This window comes from Anopheles maculipalpis, chromosome 2RL (assembly GCF_943734695.1).
Source record: "Anopheles maculipalpis chromosome 2RL, idAnoMacuDA_375_x, whole genome shotgun sequence".
NCBI lineage: Eukaryota > Metazoa > Arthropoda > Insecta > Diptera > Culicidae > Anopheles > Anopheles maculipalpis.
The window spans coordinates 43059613-43078036 of NC_064871.1; the positions used below are offsets into that span (position 1 = coordinate 43059613).

The 18424-nt window shown below is 42.3% G+C and overlaps 3 protein-coding genes across 3 annotated transcripts in view; all 3 read left to right on the forward strand.

Annotated features, from left to right (window-relative positions):
- LOC126558232 (protein elav-like) overlaps window positions 1–18424 on the forward strand; it is a 381245-nt gene that overhangs the window by 91876 nt on the left and 270945 nt on the right. The window lies entirely within an intron of this gene.
- On the forward strand, window positions 5936–7185 carry LOC126567149 (endochitinase-like). Its single transcript, XM_050223381.1, has 3 exons — window positions 5936–5948; window positions 6025–6553; window positions 6621–7185. Exons 1-3 carry the CDS (start codon window positions 5936–5938, stop codon window positions 7183–7185), a joined length of 1107 nt encoding a protein of 368 aa, XP_050079338.1.
- LOC126567150 (endochitinase-like) lies at window positions 12621–13894 on the forward strand. Its single transcript, XM_050223383.1, has 3 exons — window positions 12621–12633; window positions 12698–13262; window positions 13330–13894. The coding sequence occupies exons 1-3, from the start codon at window positions 12621–12623 to the stop codon at window positions 13892–13894; spliced, it is 1143 nt and encodes a 380-aa protein (XP_050079340.1).

Sequence of the window (18424 nt, forward strand, 5' to 3'; positions counted from 1 at the left end):
AAATTATGGCGCAAAAGGAAATGAAATGAGGCAGCATTAAGCTGGTAAATACACTTGGCATATCGTAACCGTGCCGTAAAAGTTTACTGTCATCGAATTCACTGCACTGCACACATTAAACTACCCAGCCAACGGTTGGGTTTGGAGGTTTAAGGCAACCGTGCCAAAAGGGATTCCCTTTCTTTGTCAAAATTTTGCTTTAAAATTTGATAAGAATTTATGCACAATCTACCCTTCTCGAAGCAGCGGAAAAAACACTATCAACGGTTCCGATCGCACTTGTACAAAGATTGTATTCTTTGTAGGTAGCGGTAGTGCATTATCTCGCTGCGATACGCATTTTTGTTTTGTTTTTGGCCTCTTCTACACAAACCTTCATTTTACCTTCATTAACTTCCCGGTAGAGAGAAGAAGGAAAAATATTTTGAGCGATAGAAATTATGGATAAAATGTGTTTAAGTTGCTAAAATTTTGCTAACAAAAGTCTTCAAAAAGAAGCATTCTTTGTTTCCGCAAACACTACCCCTTTCCGTACGTGATGAGAAGGACGGAAACGATAGCCGAAAGGTAGTGTAAGATAATCATTGCCTTTATTCGCAATCGTACCCTGATTTTGATCCTCGCTCGTAGCTTCTTTGCTTCTGTTTTACTCGGTAGCGCTTGCAGCAAAAGGTTATGGAGCGCACGTGCGGCAATGAAGTCCAAAATATGGTGGAAGTCAATTCAGTAAGGTGTTCTGATTTTACTTGCTTCTTCACCCACCCCACCCCACGCTGACGTGCCTTTGACCTTTGCCTAATTATGAAGCTTTGCTGGAAATGATTTTGTTTCAGCCCTCGGTAATGTTACCTGTGCGTTGCCTCCGGTTTGGTTATGTTGAATTCTGTATTCATTCCATTGAAGCGCCTGCGTTTCTTCTGCACGTTTTTGGTAGCAAACGGGCCTTCTCGGGCCTTCACGGGCCTATCGCGATGCCGAAAGCACAAGTTATAAAGCCACACTTTGCAACTGACTTCTCTTTAAGAGATTTTCTCTTCTTATCTTTCGTGTTTTCCCCCTCACTTTTTCACTGTTGCACTTTACCAGGGTACGATTTATGATTATTATTTTTACTTTTTTTTTTGCTTTTGCGCACACACACACACACAATACACAGATTCAATTTTTTCCGGGCACGATGTTTTGGAGCTCCACTTCTTGAATCACTTGTTACACGGAAAATTTATGGCTGATTAGTAATTCAGGGCAGGCATTTTGCTGCCAACACTTCGACACTTGTGCTTTTCAAGCTTGTGCAAGGAACGAATAAAAAGGCAAGAAAAACGCACGCACTGCAGTGGAAAATTAAGGGAAAAAAGGCACATAAATTTAGTAACAATTTGAAGAGATTTTTTTGCACCGCTTGGTCCGTGTGATAAATTGCAGACACTTAAGGAACTGAACCGTTTGCTACATTTCATGCATGCAAGTTCGATTTGGTTTTCAAATCTGCTGCCTTAAACCACAATTCAATCTCGCGAATCAATGCAAGGCAAGAATCTTTAATTGCTCCACACACCATCATTAGCACGCATGGAACAAAGCGAAACGCAATAAATCGGAAAAAGTGGGCACTGTAACGAGCTTTCACCGCAGCTGGCACACACCGTATTAGTAGCGGTTCTGCGGTTTTTCGCTTACCATTTTGCCCCAAAGGCCCGTGCTGTGCGGAGGCCTAACGAGCAAAAGTTAGCCCATTGAACACTATCGAGCCGGGAAATGGGAAAAACCTCCTTTCCTTTTTGTTGAGAATGACCCGCCACTCGAAACACTTTTCACCCTGCGCATCAACACGCGAACCACGTCACTTCCGACTGGGACATTGCACTGCACCGGAGGACACTACTTTTTTAATTAAAACTACACAACAAACAACAATCACCATCGAGGATGCTAGATGTTCGGCACACTTCCTGCCCTTTCCCTAGTCCACGACGCAACCCAAACCCCCCAAAGCAGCTGCACAATATTGTGATGATCGGAGCGTAGAATTTGTGTCCGGAAAAAAAAGGACACAACGCAAGAAACCGTGAACCTATCGCAAATCGTTAAGCTTGCAGCCACTGCTCACTGGTGGCAGCAAACAAATGATATTGCCTCCTTTCACTGAATGACTTCTATCTGGTTTACTACATCCAAGCCTTAACACTGAAGTGGAATCGCGTTGCAGAAGATTAGCCGGTGGCAGCAAGTGTCACTTTACTGTTCAACGAGGTGGCGCAACACAAAACACACACTCGGATAACACTACGAATAACAGCCGTGCGAGAGATGAAGCGATCATAATTAATTTGTTTGTTTTGTTGGTGCTTTTCTCTCATGTTTTTTTTTTTTTACTGTACTTTGTTAGTCAAGGGCGTAACTATAATTTGATGGTTATTACTTTGTTTATGTTCTGCGCTTTTACTGACATTTGTTTGGTCATTCGTGTGTAGCTTTATTCGCTTGTCTGTTTTAGTTTTCCCACTTTACCATTCTTGAACGAGTTGTTTTTATGTTTGTGTTTTCTCTTTTACTGTTTTTGTTTTCATGCTTTTGCATTTTTCCTTCCTGTTGTTGTCATAACATGCGAGATATTTTCAGCTTCTTGTGTACAGTCTCATCACGCTCGAAGCACTTTCACAGCCTGTTATCGGTCATGATTTCGTTCGACCAGCGTTCACACATTTTGCTCGCCAACATCACATTTACAGTCGCTGGCAGTTTCTTCTTTTAATGCTCTTTTATTTGTCACAAGGACGGGCAGGCGCGCACGCACATACACACACGCTACGGTTCCTAATTATTTTTATTCTACATCAAACCAAACGCACGATTTTTGCTGCTGCTGTATGTCAAGCAGACACAAGTGCGGCCAAACAAAATGGGGAAAAAAAGAATTTCTAGGGGGACAGTTTTGCGGGGAAAAAATAAAAAAAAAATAAAAAAACGGAAATTAAAGTAAAGGTGAAGGATCAGAACAGAACGCAGTAAAGGGGCACAAAAATAGAGATAGATCAAGAAAAGCAAAGTAAAAAAAAAAACAACATAAATACACACACTTGCGTACAATCGTTCGTACATGCACAAACACATAGTAGCAGATTTGTGTTTTTCTGCTCGCAATTCGTGGCACTTTTAACACGCTTTGCTAAAAATAGTCAATATTTGGTATATTTCCCTTCTTTTTTTTTTGGTGATTTTTAATGCCTTATTTACACTGTAACGAATCCCCTTTTGGGATGATTTCAAATTAAGCGAGCAAGTGAAACACCGCTCTAACAGGATCAAACGAAGGTTGATTTAAAATTCCACCAACTGAAGGCTGGCAAACAAACTAATCACTCGGGTTGCACCTCGGACAGATGGTAATGAATCAATAAAAGTGTTGTATCATTTGCCCGTTTTTGTTTTTTTTTTTTCAGAACTTATTTCCGATAACGAACGGAGAATAAATCCCAAAAGCGCGACAGCAGGATTAGTTGGGATATTTCTGTAAACATACAGCACAGCCACATACACACAAACGATCACTTTTTGATGACATTTTGTACGCGAATAGAGAGCACCGCCTAACAAGTGTTGATCGAGCGTTTTTTAGGAATATTACTAAGCAGGTTATGTCATCCATTGCTTCGAACCGCGATGTTGATGGTGAAGATCACATGCGACGCGTGAAAGCTGATCGGCTTTCTCGTTTGCCGGAAGATAAAATCATTTATTGTGTTTTAATTTACTCACGCACAAAATCACTCACACACGCACTACCATGATTATGAATTTAAAATATTCGCCTGGTCGTAATCCTCTTGAAAAACAGCAGCACGAAACCCCGCTCGTTACACATTCCCAACCAGGCCACTGTCACGGCCAGTGACAGTTTTCCCACCACCGCTCACCTTACCTAGGTTTTCTTTCGCACACACACACACCGAACAAGCTGACACTGGCGACCCTGCAGGCGCGTACGTCACGATGGGCAAGAGAGTGATCACATTCGTAGCCGGTTCGTGCGGATTTTTGTTTTTTTTTTTTTACACGCGCCACCATCAAGACACAACGCACGGAAAATCCGATCCGTCCGCACCGTAGCGCTTTGGCATGAAAACTGAGGCGCTCACTGGGTTGGAGGTTGGTTCGAAAAGCACACACGTGGATCTCAGTCGGCGCGTGAACGCGCCTCACGCGAGTGTCTGTTCGCGATGAGTGAGCAGCGAGAGTGCTCGGGTTTAATTATACCAACCAGCTGATGAACACACAGTGTCGGTGCCCTTGTTTCTGGCGCTCCTCTGCCTAACAACGATCGTGCTGCGCCGATCTGTCTAACTTGCTCTGTGGGTGTGATGTAGGGAAGCTACATTGCAAACTAGACCCATCGTGTGGGTTGGTCGACATGGGACGATAGTTGACGAGTTGCTTGGATTGTTTATTTTTCTTTTCGGTCGTTTCAGTCGTTTCGTGTTTTTAAAAACCGTCTGATATGTGATTCGGAAGGCTTTCTGGATGCTGTGGTTTGTTTTCTGTTTTCTTTCGGTGTCGCCATTCGACTAGTAACGGAAGCAATGGTGAAGAATTTTGTACCAAACGTCCGCCAGTATGGTAGTAAATATTTTTATTGCAAAAAATATAACGATCACGTGAAGTTTATTTTGCCTACGATACGCGCATTTTTAGAAGATAAACTTTATTTGTTGACAATTCAACATATAAATTTCCGGCAGCCAAGTTTTGATTATGCTTCATAGTTCGTAATAGCTAGTGGACCTGGATGCCTGGAGCGTTATTACGAACTTCTTCTTCTTGGCTTAACGACCTCTAAGATCATGCCGGCCATCGAAATTGGCTTGCTAGACTGCCGATACCACGTAGTTGGATAGTCAATCATCACTACGTCTCTGATCACGGACTTTCCGGATGGGATTTGTACCCCGGTCCTACCGTTTGAAGACCGATGCTGCTGTCGCCTACACCACCGGGCCGCCCCCCAATTATAGCCAATCACGCCATTAAATATTATTATGAAGCGTTACCTAGTTTAATTTATTAAATGTAAATTTTTTCGAAAATCTCATGCTTGTATGCGTAGTATGAGAAAGAATGAATAGTTGATTTTCACTTCAGAAATGAAAGACAAAGAGAAATACTAATCAAAGCATGTTAGTCAGACAATCTAATGCGCGAACCCTGTACAAATCATTTCTTAAACTATTCCAAAAAACCTTAGCCCACCCATGTCTTAGGATGCATTTAACCACTCACCAGTGTAAACAAATGGTCACTCAATCCGATATGAGCAGGCGAGTGTCGCGTTCATTTCTGCTGCCTTCGTGCGCACAAACAGTGAGTGCGATTGAAGCACGAACACGCACGACCATTGCACACGGCATTTCCGCGCGCATTTTATTCAAAAACTCAACGAACCACATGGTGGTAAACTTTTGAATTTCATTTTTCTCCGATGTTCCTACCAGCATCTTTCTGTCAATTCGTTTTGAAGAAGCAGAATTTGGGAAACCTGTACCTCATGATGTGCATTATTGTTAGGAAATAATCCTTTACATTTCCTTTGTGTGTGTGTAAGTAAACACAATTGCGATTACTTTCATCAATGAGTAATTCAAATTTTATGCTGGCTTGCATGAAGCGTAAACAAAAAGGTACAATCTACAACAAGCACGCCCAAAGCGATCGTGACCTCTTAAATCGGCTTGTTGGAAAGGATGCTTGAGGTAGGAGAGAAGAGGAGGAATAAAAAAAACACAAACCATATCAACACTTTAAAACGAATAGCTACAACAAATGTTTGCAGCTCTTTCAAAGCTAACGCGGATGATAGAATCTCAGAAACTTTTTAGCCGTGCTTCAGTACGGTTGTGCTAGTAGTTAATGGTTCAAGTGTAGCTCAACTAAATCATCAATGGCCGTTATTCGTAAGCATTACCTCCTTGTTAAACACGCTCAGCTTATTAAACATGTAATTTTTATAATGTTTTTCCTATTCTATAGGAATTGTCACAACATTTTCCTCCAGGCTAACGTTCCTGTTGTTGATTGGCTCTGTTGGGTTAGTCAACGCAGAGCGTTTCGTGTGTTATTTCTCAAGCTTCGCCACACAGCGCTCGGGCGAATATAAATTTGAAACAGCCGATATTCCTGTTTCTCTCTGCACACACGTGGTCTACGATCATTTTGAAATTAATTTCTTTAGCAAAAATTTCCGGCCAAGCAAACTGCCTTGGCAAAAGTTCTCCGAGCTGAAGCGCATCAAACCGGACCTGAAGCTTCTGCTGAGCGTTCTAGAGGTGGCTGACGATTCAACGTCGCGTAAAACGCTTATAGGGAACATTATTCAGTACGTGGAGTGGATGAAGGTCGATGGCGTTGAATTGTTTTGGAGCGGAGGAAACGGACAAATGTATTTTACGATGGTGCAAGAGCTTCAAAGCAGTTTTGTTGCTGCCGGACATCCAACGTGGGAAGTTGACGTTTTGGTACCGATCGATAAAGCAGTCGTCGATCATGCGCGATTGTGTAGGTAAGGTCACATGCATCATGTTATGCGTTGTAAGGTGATTTTTAATTTCTGGCGTACTTCCACACAGACTTGTCGATTTTGTGCATGTTTTGGGCATTGGCGAACGAAAGCCAAGATATCACGACAATAGCTCAACGCCAACAGCGAAAACAACGCTTGACGTAGGCAAACACAAAAATGTTACACTGGAACGAGCCTTAGAGCATTTGATCGATGCTAACTGTCCCGCGAACAAGATCGTTCTAGTCGTCATCTTGTTTGCACAAACGTACACGCTTGGGAATGTGAACACTCGGGACCGTCCAAAAGAGCTTACCACATTTTGTAACCTTACCCGAGGAAGTCCTTACTGTGCGTATGTGGAGATATGTCAGAAGTTTAACGAAAGCGAATGGACACTGGGCTCGGACGATACGGAAAGATTCGCACCGCATGCAATCCAGGGCAACACGTGGGTGGCCTACGAAAATGAAGCATCGATCGGGCAGAAAGGTGAGATCGCGAGAAGGAAAAATTTAGCGGGTGTGTACGTGTTCTCGCTAGATCTGGACGACTATCGCGGCAAGTGTGGAAAGTTGTATCCTCTAACAACCGCGTTGAGCAGTTCATTTAGAGGTACAACAATCGATTAGGTGGCTACCCAATGAAATCATTTTTTTAATTGATCACAAAAGGATTGGCAGCGGCATACACCTTCTTCCAAAAAAAAAAAAAATCCCTTGCATTGATTGAGCATTGACAATAAATTGACGCCTTTTGGTAGGAAAAAAGCATAATCATTAATCCGTTACCATTATCGCTTTACGAATTGATATTTGAACTGTAATAAAACGTTACAGTATTGAACATTGATAACGGACAGACAGCCAGAACATCTCGGAAACACCATAAGGCCGTACGAAAAATTCTTCAACCCTCACAAAAAAGGGTGGGAATACTTATCGCGAAGAAACACATAAACAAACACTCCTCGCATCCGTTCCAACCTTCTGCACCTTTAATCTTGACTTCACCAAGTCACGGCAAAAAGCATACGCTGATGAATCTTCCGTGACGGAGCCCTACATCTTCGCGAATCTTAGCGTGCGGACATATGAATGAAGCACTGCAAGAAACAATGAATGAGGCCTGCCCTGGTTCGCTCGTAGAAAGGGACCCGACATGCTGTCGCGCTACTCGGAACGTTGCGTTACGCTACGCGCCAAACTTTTTGGCAAATTGCCATAAACCATGTGACTTTCGGTGGGTATGTGTGGCTGTGGTGTGAGGTCATCGGCTGGCCGCGTTGCATACGCGACGATCCACTTCTCCTCTACGCACATAGATTGTAACGAGAGGGGGGTTGGGTCATTCCTTTTGTGTGTGTGTGTGTGTGTGTGGCGCTTAAGTTCTTCCCTTGTTCTCGTCGAATGTTTTCTGGGTCACAGTATTTTGGTACGCTTTGGTTTTGATAGAAAAGATAAACGAACAATCTTCAGTAAGCGAAAAGAAAAAAAATGGAGAAAGCGGTCAGAAAGCGTAAAAGAATGCCGCCTTGTGCTTTTATGTTTCGAACCGCTCACTTTACTGCTCAGCTTGCTAAATATGGCGAAATGTGGAGCATAAAAAAAAAACGCACAAAATTCTCAACCCATCCTCCATGGTACAATCGATTTTGGCAGATAACGCGCCACACACAGAGTAAAATTAGAAGCAAAAAGTTCCGTTTGGGACAGATGACTAGGGACGCATTTTGCTTTGCTTTTGACACAGATAAATATATTCATTTGTTAACACACTGTTTAGCATAAGGCATAGGCGTTTACGGTACCGATCGGGCGCACTGTAATGAGCCTCGTTTGTGAGTATTTTGTCGTGTATCGCTTGTCCTCCTTCGTAGTCTGCTCCTGATGGATTATGCAGCTGAGTGGTGATAATACGAGCACCGACAGAAAACGTCTTGAAGAGAGATACTAATTGGAGTTAGAAGTTTTTTTGTCTTGCAATCGGGGTTTGGTTATCAAATTATTTAACCTAATCAAGAATTAATTTTAATGTTCTAAAAACACGAAAACCATTCCGCCATCGCGCACGTACGAGCCAGTTCCAGTCCCAGAAATTGCAATCAAGTAGAGCGACATTTAAGTGTCCTTCCGCAACGCCTTTTGTGTGTTAATTTCATTCTTTTTAAATGGAAAAGAAACAAACGAACCCTTTTGCACTCGAAGGGCACACCGAGCCAACGCAAATCGAGCGCACACAATGTGTGCTGTTAACCGAACCGTAGACAAGTGTCGTATTTCTTGTCGACTACAGGTGCAACCACAACGGCATGCCGTCGAAACATCCCGCTGAAGAGCTAGAGTGTAGTTTATTGCACTCTTTTCTACCCACCCTGCCACAAACAACAGTATTTGCTTCGGCGTATATCTATTTTATCATGGTTCATGGGAACGGAATGGAACAAAGCAAAATGCATAGCAAAATGCACAAAGTACTGGCCGTAACGCAGTGTGACCACGGGGTGAATGATGGAGAACGAGAGCATCCAATCTGGAAGTAATAGAACGGGCTAGAAAACAAGCAAAGGTAGCCCTTTTTTTCTCGGAAGGAAATTTACAGCGAGAAAATTGCTTAAAGGAAGACCGCAAACAAGAGGTTATCAATTTCCTATTCGACCTGTAAACTCTGTAGCCTGGAAAGCGATGAAATCAATACCAACCTACAGAGAGTGTAAGGTTCTCTGAGGTTTGTCGAACGAATCCTTACCGAGGACACACAGTGGTCGAGAGAACAAACCAAAACTGGATTCACTTTTCTATTTCAATGTAATGTGATTTCTTGTATTTTAGTATTTTCATGAAACAGAGTTTAATGTTTATAGTCATTTAATTTAATTTTCTTATCATATTTAATAACAAATGCATCAAAAAATTCCCGAGGAAGGCCATAACCTATCTAGTCCTATTATTTAACGCATGTCTAAAACCTGGCTATTTCCCAGTTCAATGGAAAATTGCTAAAATAGTAGCCATCGCCAAGGCTGGCAAGGACCGCACTCAACCGGAAAGCTACCGACCCATTAGTCTTCTGAGTTGCCTAGGAAAACTTCTGGAAAAGCTTATTGCCTCCAGCATTCGATTGCATGTTGACAACAACAATAACATTCCTGATTTCCAGTTTGGGTTTCAACCTTCTCTCATCAGATTCACAGATTGAAAAACACCACTATCGATAAAAGGTTATTTAACAAATGTACAGGATTAGTGCTATTAGAAGGGTCTTCTCAACAAATTAATCAAACTTAAATTTCCTGCTTGTCTCATAAATCTAGTCAAATTATTTCTACACAATCGAAAAAATATTTTACATATCGGAAAATCTGAATCATTGCCCTATGTACCCGTGGCCGGTGTACTACAAGGTAGCGTATTGTCATCTTTATTATTCAATATTTATATAGCTGATATACCTAAAACACCAAACTGCAACAATTTCCTTTATGCTGACGATTTTGCAATCTCATCTTCTGCAAAAAATCCTAAAGTAATTATTAAACACTTAAACAAAGCTCTAGAAACATATGCCCAACACTGTACCCTAATGGAAACTGAAAACAAATTGCTCAAAATCTGATGCAATCTTTTTCACAAGGAAAATTTGTACGAGCAAACTACCACAAAGCGAACTGTTTGTTAATGAGTCAGGGGAATGTTCCTTGGATAAACAAACATAAAACGCTTAGGTGTCTACTTTGAAAAATGAATTACTTTTAAAACAAATATTGAAAATATTATAGTAAGATCGAACAAATTGATTAAAAGTATGTACCTTTTTCTTAATCGCAGATCAAAATTGAATAAAAAAATAAATTATTTTTGTGCAAGGCATTTTTTCGACCAGTACTAACGTATGCAGTCCCAGCTTGGAAGAGCATAGCATTCTCACATTGTAAAAAAATACAAGTATTGCAGAACACGACATTGAAAATGATCATAAATGTTCCTCCTTGGTTCAATATTAGAGAGCTTCACAGAATTACAAACATAGCAACAATTGAAGAATTTATTCAGAAAGTCTACCGGAACTATCGCAACAGCTGCCAAGCTGTTAACAACAACATTAACAATTAACCCATTGTCAATAAACAAAAATTTGTTAAACAGCGCTATAAATATTAAGTAAAAAATAAACTACTACTACTACTACTACTCTTATCATATTTAAAATTTGTACCGACTTTGAAAGCTATGAGTTTAAATTCTAGAAGCTCTGTAATTTCTATTTATAGCAGATGTTATACCATCCTTAATATCTACTTCTAGAAATTGTCATCCAAATGGTCAGGGTCGCATGGAAATCTCTAACCTTAGTGGCGATACATAAGCATTCGATATCGGCTGGCTGAACAACACCGACCTCTTGAATGGATGATAAACCAACAAAAACAAAAATGGGGAAACGATATTGCAATGCTGCCTCCACACACAATATGGTGTCTCTCCCACGTTAAATCCAAAACCTCCCACCCCTGGAACAATGACTTTCCTTTCCAGTGTTATGCTTTTCCAGCGTTGCATACCCCAAAAGAGGGGTGGACGAAGCTAGCAAGAATCGGTAAAGATGATGACATTGTTTTGCTTCTCACGTTTGCACTCACCGTTGGAATTGTAGTGCAGTGCTTCGAAAATGCATAACGCTACTGGTCGCTTTGGCCACCCTGCGTCACAGTGGGGTTTGCTTCGTGTTCACAATCTTAAGTAGAATTTTCCCTTTATCCTGCTTATCTCATTCGGACACTAATCCTTCCGCTTTCCCCATTTCTGGCTGGGGTCGTTTGTGTTTCTGCAATCCACTGCACCGTGTCATCGTGTGTGCGCCAATTTGACTTCCTTTTTGTGCGCTCTCTTCATCCGTTAAACGCTCACATCTATTAGTTCGCATGTACCGAAGACCATAGAGAGAGAGAGAGAGAGAGAGAGAGAGAACTCATGTTCAAGGACTGGTCGCTTGTGTCATCAATCCTCCCACTCTGATCTGGTGAACCCCACACGGTAAACTTGTCGCTTTCCAGCGCCATTATCCTCGCGGGTTTTCATTTTGGCGCGTTTTCCATCCTATCGCCTACGCTGAACCATATTTGTGGACCAGCTTTCGTGTTCGGTCGAGCGAAAAGTTTAAACATCATCCGTCAATGCGAGTAAGCTCTCCCACACGTCAGCATGCTGAAATCTGCTACGTCATCAAAGGTTTTCCCAGGTTCAAGGCGGGCTTTCCGCATCACTTTCAGGACATCCCATTAAAAAACACCGACTCAAAGATGACAAGCAGCAACGTACACCGGCCATCCGTTCATCTTAAGAACGTGCTCCGGCGGTAGACACATTTGTGGTCACTTGCATTGATAAATATGACAGAGTAATTAAAACCAGACCCACCACCAACCGTGTTCACCGTGTGGAGACGATGCGGAGAGAAAAGGAAGAGCTGGAATGCGTTTTCCCTTTAAGCCATGGGGCCATACAGAGCACCACGTGACTCGGTCGCTGGTGAATGTCATTATAATGTGCTGATGGGAAATTCACTCCATGAGACCTCCGTTAACTTTGCTGCTTCGCATCCTTTTTTTTCTAAGAGATGTAACTTTACGCTGAGTTGAAGCTAATCCCCGCAAAGCTTATAATTACACCCGTGCACTATGGGGTAGTCCAAATTGTTGGGAATGTGCGTTAGAAAATTAAAAAGTATTTTATATAACTTTAAGACTGGAACATTCACAGAATATCATTTTATAAATTTTTTTCTTTACTTTGACAGTCTTCAAAACAAAGCCAGATGATACAATCTCTACACCAAACCGTGACGCGATCGTGACCTCTAAAAAAGGCTTTTAGAGATAATTTTTTATACTAACACAAAAAAAAAATAACTCACACTAGCATTTTAAAGCGATTAGCTGTAAGACTCTTTCCATTATCATTGAAAGCGGACGCTGGTGATAGCATTTCAGTTGGTTTTCACCCATGCTTCAGTACAGTTTTACGAATTGTTGATGGTTTAAGCGTAGTTCAGCTACATTGCTACAGTAATGACTGCAAATCGTAAGTAGAGGATAACCGTCTCAACTAAAAGCAAATTTAATAATATTTGATTGATGGTTTGTAGGATCTTTGTGTAAAATTGCTTTCACGCTAACGATCGCTTTGTTGATTTGCTCGATTGGGTTAATCAACGCAGAGCGTGTCGTCTGTAGTTTCTCAAGCTCCGCCGCAGATCGAATGGACGAATATAGTTTTGAAATAGCTGACATTCCAGTTTCCCTCTGCACACACGTGGTTTACGATGGTTTGCGAATAGATTTCTATACCCACGAACTTTTGCCCGGCAATCCACCCTTTGACGTGTTGGACAATGGTTGGCAAAAGTTCTCCGAGCTGAAGCGCACCAAACCAGACCTGAAGCTTCTGATAAGCATCCGCACACCATTAATGCTGCAAGTGGCTGAAGATGCGACGTCGCGCAAGACCTTTATCGAGAATGTTCTTCAGCACGTGGAGTGGATGAAGCTCGACGGTGTTGAACTGTTTTGGAGCGGAGGAAACGAGGAAAAGTTGTACCTTTTAATCGAGGAACTCAAAGGCAGTTTTGTTGCTGCCGGACATCCAACGTGGGAAGTGAGCGTATTGAAGCAGATCGATCAATCAGTCGTCGATCATGCGCGATTGTGTAGGTAAGCTTACATGGGTCATGTTGTGCGTTGTTAGGTGATTTTTAATTTCTGGCGTACTTCCACACAGACTTGTCGATTTTGTGCATGTTTTGGGCATTGGCGAACGAAAGCCAAAATATCACGACAATAGCTCAACGCCAACAGCGAAAACAACGCTTGACGTAGGCAAACACAAAAATGTTACCCTGGAGCGAGCCTTAGAGCATTTGATCGATGCTAACTGTCCCGCGAACAAGATCGTTCTAGTCGTCATCTTGTTTGCACAAACGTACACGCTTGGGAATGTGAACACTCGGGACCGTCCAAAAGAGCTTACCACTTTTTGCAACATCACCGAAGGAAATCCGTACTGTGCGTATGTGGAGATATGTCAGAAGTTTAACGAAAGCGAATGGACGCTGGGCTCGGACGATCCGGAAGGATTCGCACCGCATGCAATCCAGGGCAACACGTGGGTGGCCTACGAAAATGAAGCATCGATCGGGCAGAAAGGTGAGATCGCGAGAAGGAAAAATTTAGCGGGTGTGTACGTGTTCTCGCTAGATCTGGACGACTATCGCGGCAAGTGTGGAAATTTGTATCCTCTAACAACTGCGTTGAGCAGATCATTTAGAGGCACAGCAATCGATTAGGAGACTACGTTATTAAATTTATCAACGATCATGACTTACGATCCGATAGTTCAACTATTGCAATTGCAAATAAATGAAGATTTATGGAAATAAATGTTGTTGGCTACTTAGCTAGTGTGAGAGACTTTCAGTTAAAATCAAGGAATAAGAATGAAATGACTTCGGTTTACGGTTCTTTAGCAAGCTAAGATCGGGGTAATCCGCTGGTAAAGTTGACAGCGCTAAGAGTCGTCACATGACTGGACCCGTGTTCAAACCCTGTCCGAACCCCACAGTGACGACTGGTTATCCTACTGCGTATTGTATCAACAAGTATAGTAAGCCTTTCGATGACTATCGTGACCTAGTAGGTCATTAAGTCATGAAGTCGAAGAAGAAGCTTATCTATAAATTTCGTCCGCTTGCTGTTTTGTTTTCAAGCTGTGGAATTGGTGTGTTTGATCCATAAAGCTGTTTAGAATGCGTTAGATGCGTGCTGTTTAACTAATTACCAGCAATTACTTTAGTAAAATGTATTATTTATACTTCACAAGGTCCCCGAATACAACTGACAATGCCCAATTGAGAGATTACAACGTCAAAATAAGTATTTACGTCATATTTTATCTCAACCATGTAAAGATTATTCAAAATTCTTCGAAAACTCTTTAGCTATATTTATAAATTTAAATGTCTTGTGCCTCACAAATTGGGCAGCTAAATCCTGCTTATTATTTTTCAAAAATATCAACAATCTGGAATAGTTGATTATTTTTATATTTTTGACCACCATTAGTGGCATGCGTTTCACGGTTTCTCCCAACACTCCAGGGTTGTGCCAAGTGTGTGTCGCGTTGCGCTCCACTTTGTTGACATTTATCGTGTGTATGAGTGGTTATTGTGGTTTAGCATTTGGCATTAAATGTAGGAAATTTGAGATTTACTCTTGTGGTGACTTTATTTATCTGACAGCTGACCATTAATTCGACTGCTCCCAAAACATTTCTATTCCGTGAAACTGACAGTATCAGCTCGTAGTTAATTGAATACAATACGATGTCTTAATTCGTCCTGGATTGAGACGATACAAACTTCACTAGATCCTGGATAATTTTTAGCCCAATTTTTTCTCATTCCAAGAAGGATGAACAGCTCCACACATAAAGGCTTTTGCTGCTTACTTCAACTTACAACCCCCTCAAACACAACCCATTCGCAGCTAAAGGGACTGCTTCCGGTCGTGCTTTATCTTTTTCCCAGGCTCACAAACGATGTCAATCGATATCGGACCGGGTTTCACTCGCGGAAGGTTGTGATTAGCTGCCGAGTAATGATACTCATTACTCACTTGCTCCGACTAGGCTGCGAGCGGCCAATAAATCCTTCCCATCCAAAGCAAACGTCATACGAACGTGACGCGAGTCTGACCTTTGCGAGTGACGTCGGCCGTCATCAAGGTCAGATGGTTGAGGGGAAGTAAAAGAAATGTCCGTTCATTGGTTTTGTTTGCATTTTCACCTTTCTTTCCCATTCCAAGATCACATTTCTGGGCCACTTCCGCTAGGACACTCGTGTCATGAGTACTTAATTCAATATTTATCTTCTGGCGAGGAAACAAATCGGCCCAAACTGAACTTGCCCTTGGAATCGTGAACGGCTGCTCGACCAAAGCCGATAAATGTATTTCAGACGTGTCCCAACGCACTGGTGGCCGGCATATTGGTACACAGTTTTATAGCACCGCGCTGGGCACCACGACCACCCGTACCAGCCACGCTTGTTTGTTGAGCTATTTTCCCACCGTGCTTGAGGCGTCTCCAGCAGCATTGTCGCGTCAATTGTCATGCGGATTTTGAGCGATGGGAAAACATGCACACAGTAGAGTCTTTTCGCTTACCGTTGAGGCGATACTGTCGGTTTGGAAAACAATTTTGGACCTGTTTTTTCGTTCTACTCGCTTTGCACGGTTCCATCTCGTGTAGTGCATCGTCCCTCGTTCTAGAACTTTGAAGACGGCTGTCTACTTCTGACAAGTGTTCGGGCAGATACGCACCGGATGAGAAGTTGATTGAGGTTAGGTGCGTAACATGATTTTGTCATGCCTTTTTTTGTAGTAGATTGTGAGCGACTCATGGGCGTGTATGACGAAGGATGATGATGGCTAGAAGCAGATGTTTGTTTGTTTAATTTTTTTTTCCGAATGATTTTGGTTCTGGGTCACTTCTACCTTTTTTATGATAATGTCAATTTGGTGTAAAGCATAGATAGATTTTCTTCCTTTTTGTGGTGTCTTCACAAAATGTTTTACAATTTTTTGAAATTAATTTCTTATCAGTTTTCCACCGATTAACCATTTGACGATTGTTATAAACTTCTACTTAAACTATAGATTTTAACTTCACATTTTTTCCTCAATATTATATTGTTGCAATATTTTTTTTCTATTCATGATTGACGGCCTGACCGTATTGCTTGTTGTTGCAATATTTATTTGCTCCAAGAAATGGTTCTGTAAAAAAGAAATAAATAATCCAGAGTAAAAGCTTCATAAATAATAAAAACATCCTAGTCAGTGCGATTGGGCGATGCCTGCATCCGAAGCCTCTGAAGAATTCTGACGGTAAGTGGTTTTTGTCGCGGTTCTCACCGACACCGACACCATTCCGGTGGACAATTTTTCAAACTTCTGCATCCAACATAGAAGGATTGACACACCACTTAGCACTGACACTTCCGTGTGAAAGGTTATCATCTTTTCCGACATTCATCCACCTCGTATAGTCCGATACGACGATATACACGGGAGCGGATTCCTGCTTCTTTCTTGTCACCAAAGACATGGGTTGTTGGTAAACATGGGATACACAGGTCGAAATGTGATAAAAGTAAGAGTGATACTAAAATCCCAGTTCCAGACTATCTCCCTTATTTGGACACAATTCGCAAAGCAGGTTAACCCGCCGGCGAAAGCCAAGCTCAGGAAGAAAACAAGCGTCACCGAAAGCTAGATTTCGCACCACTGACGGTAGCAACGGAAAAGAAACATTGTCCTTCACTCCAGGACCCCGCAATGAATCATGGAAAAAGTTCTAGTTAGCCACCAACACCCCCACCACCGACACGCTGTCACATACTTCCGGCCATGAAAAATGAGACATTCCTGGAAGCAATCGCAGTCTGTGTGGGTGCTGCGTGTCTACACGTCCAGCAAAGTAGAAAGCCTTGAAGGGGAAAACATTAAGCTGCGGTACAATTTATGGCCAAACCATCGTGTCCACGGTATCCACGGACGACAAAAGGCGTAAGCAGGGCCGAAGGAGTTGGCGTTGGCAGTTGCGTGAAAGTAAAAGTAAGTTTTTCGGCCAGAAGAAATACGATGACACACGCAAAACGCAGACGGGGGCGCGTGTGCACGCGCCAAGCATATAAATCAATTCCACCGATCATGCACACCGGGAGAAATATCCCGCCGGGGCGATAATATTGGAGCGACTAAAGCCGGAAAGCTAAAATATGGCTGCATCATCGGCTTTGATGGGTCAGCTGAACGGAGAAGTCGGTCAGATTTGTCGGTCATCATAACTTCGAGGGCGATCGATCGATTTCCAATAATCATCGGCGACGGTGGACCCCTTTTGGCGGATAAGCAAATGGTTGGGGTTTCTTTTGTTGTGCTGTAAGGCCAGGTTCTAACCGGTTTTTTTTTCTATCTTAAAAATGTGTCTGGAAATTTGTTTCGATGCGTAGCTCTTTCGCCACGTGCGCACAGGTGTGAGACAGGTTTTCCGCATTCCAGCAGCGCGATTCAAACTGACCCACTTTTTGGAGCACCGAACCGAACGTGCCACAGAGTTATGGACACACTTTGTTTTAAGATTCTTTAAGGTTCATAAGATAGCTCAGGCCTGGCACTTTCTCAAGCAAACACACCGTAGGGCTGATGAATCATTCCCTTTTGACACTAAAAGGTCTAACGCCCAAAACTGGATCCACTAAATGAGATGGTAAGCATTTCAAATGAAGTAATAACAAATGCAACGCGATATGTTTTTCTTACCTCGTTGAGATGATGGTGTAATGAGATTGACCTCGCGGAAGAGTGAACCGCCGAGGTTAGATCATCATCAAAAAGATATTAAAACACGATAAAAGCAGCGCGCTAAACAAAACACAAAGACGAAAAACCTGGGCAACACCAGCGATCGTTCAACTCAACCGTAGTAGAACACCGTAAACGCTACCACTCCCATCGAAACGGGGCGCTTCGTGTAGGATGCTTGCTTGGATGGGTAAATGATAGTTAGTAAAAACTATTTCGAAAACTTAAATTCCCACTTTGTTCTGAACTCAGTCTTCACGGGTTGTGCAAACTTCGTGATGGATAAATTGCCACCAAAAAATAGAACTGAATTGCATTACACCAAGAGGAAGACGAAAAAACACACGAACACACACACACACACACACGCACACACACACACACACACACACACACACACACACACACACACACACACACACACACACACACACACACACACACACACACAC

What these genes read in the sequence shown, in the direction of transcription:
- LOC126567150 (XM_050223383.1), top strand. An exon ending in GATCATGCGCGATTGTGTAG is followed by an intron (nt 13,263 to 13,329) that starts GTAAGCTTACAT and finishes ACTTCCACACAG; the next exon opens with ACTTGTCGATTTTGTGCATG.
- LOC126567149 (XM_050223381.1), top strand. An exon ending in GATCATGCGCGATTGTGTAG is followed by an intron (nt 6,554 to 6,620) that starts GTAAGGTCACAT and finishes ACTTCCACACAG; the next exon opens with ACTTGTCGATTTTGTGCATG.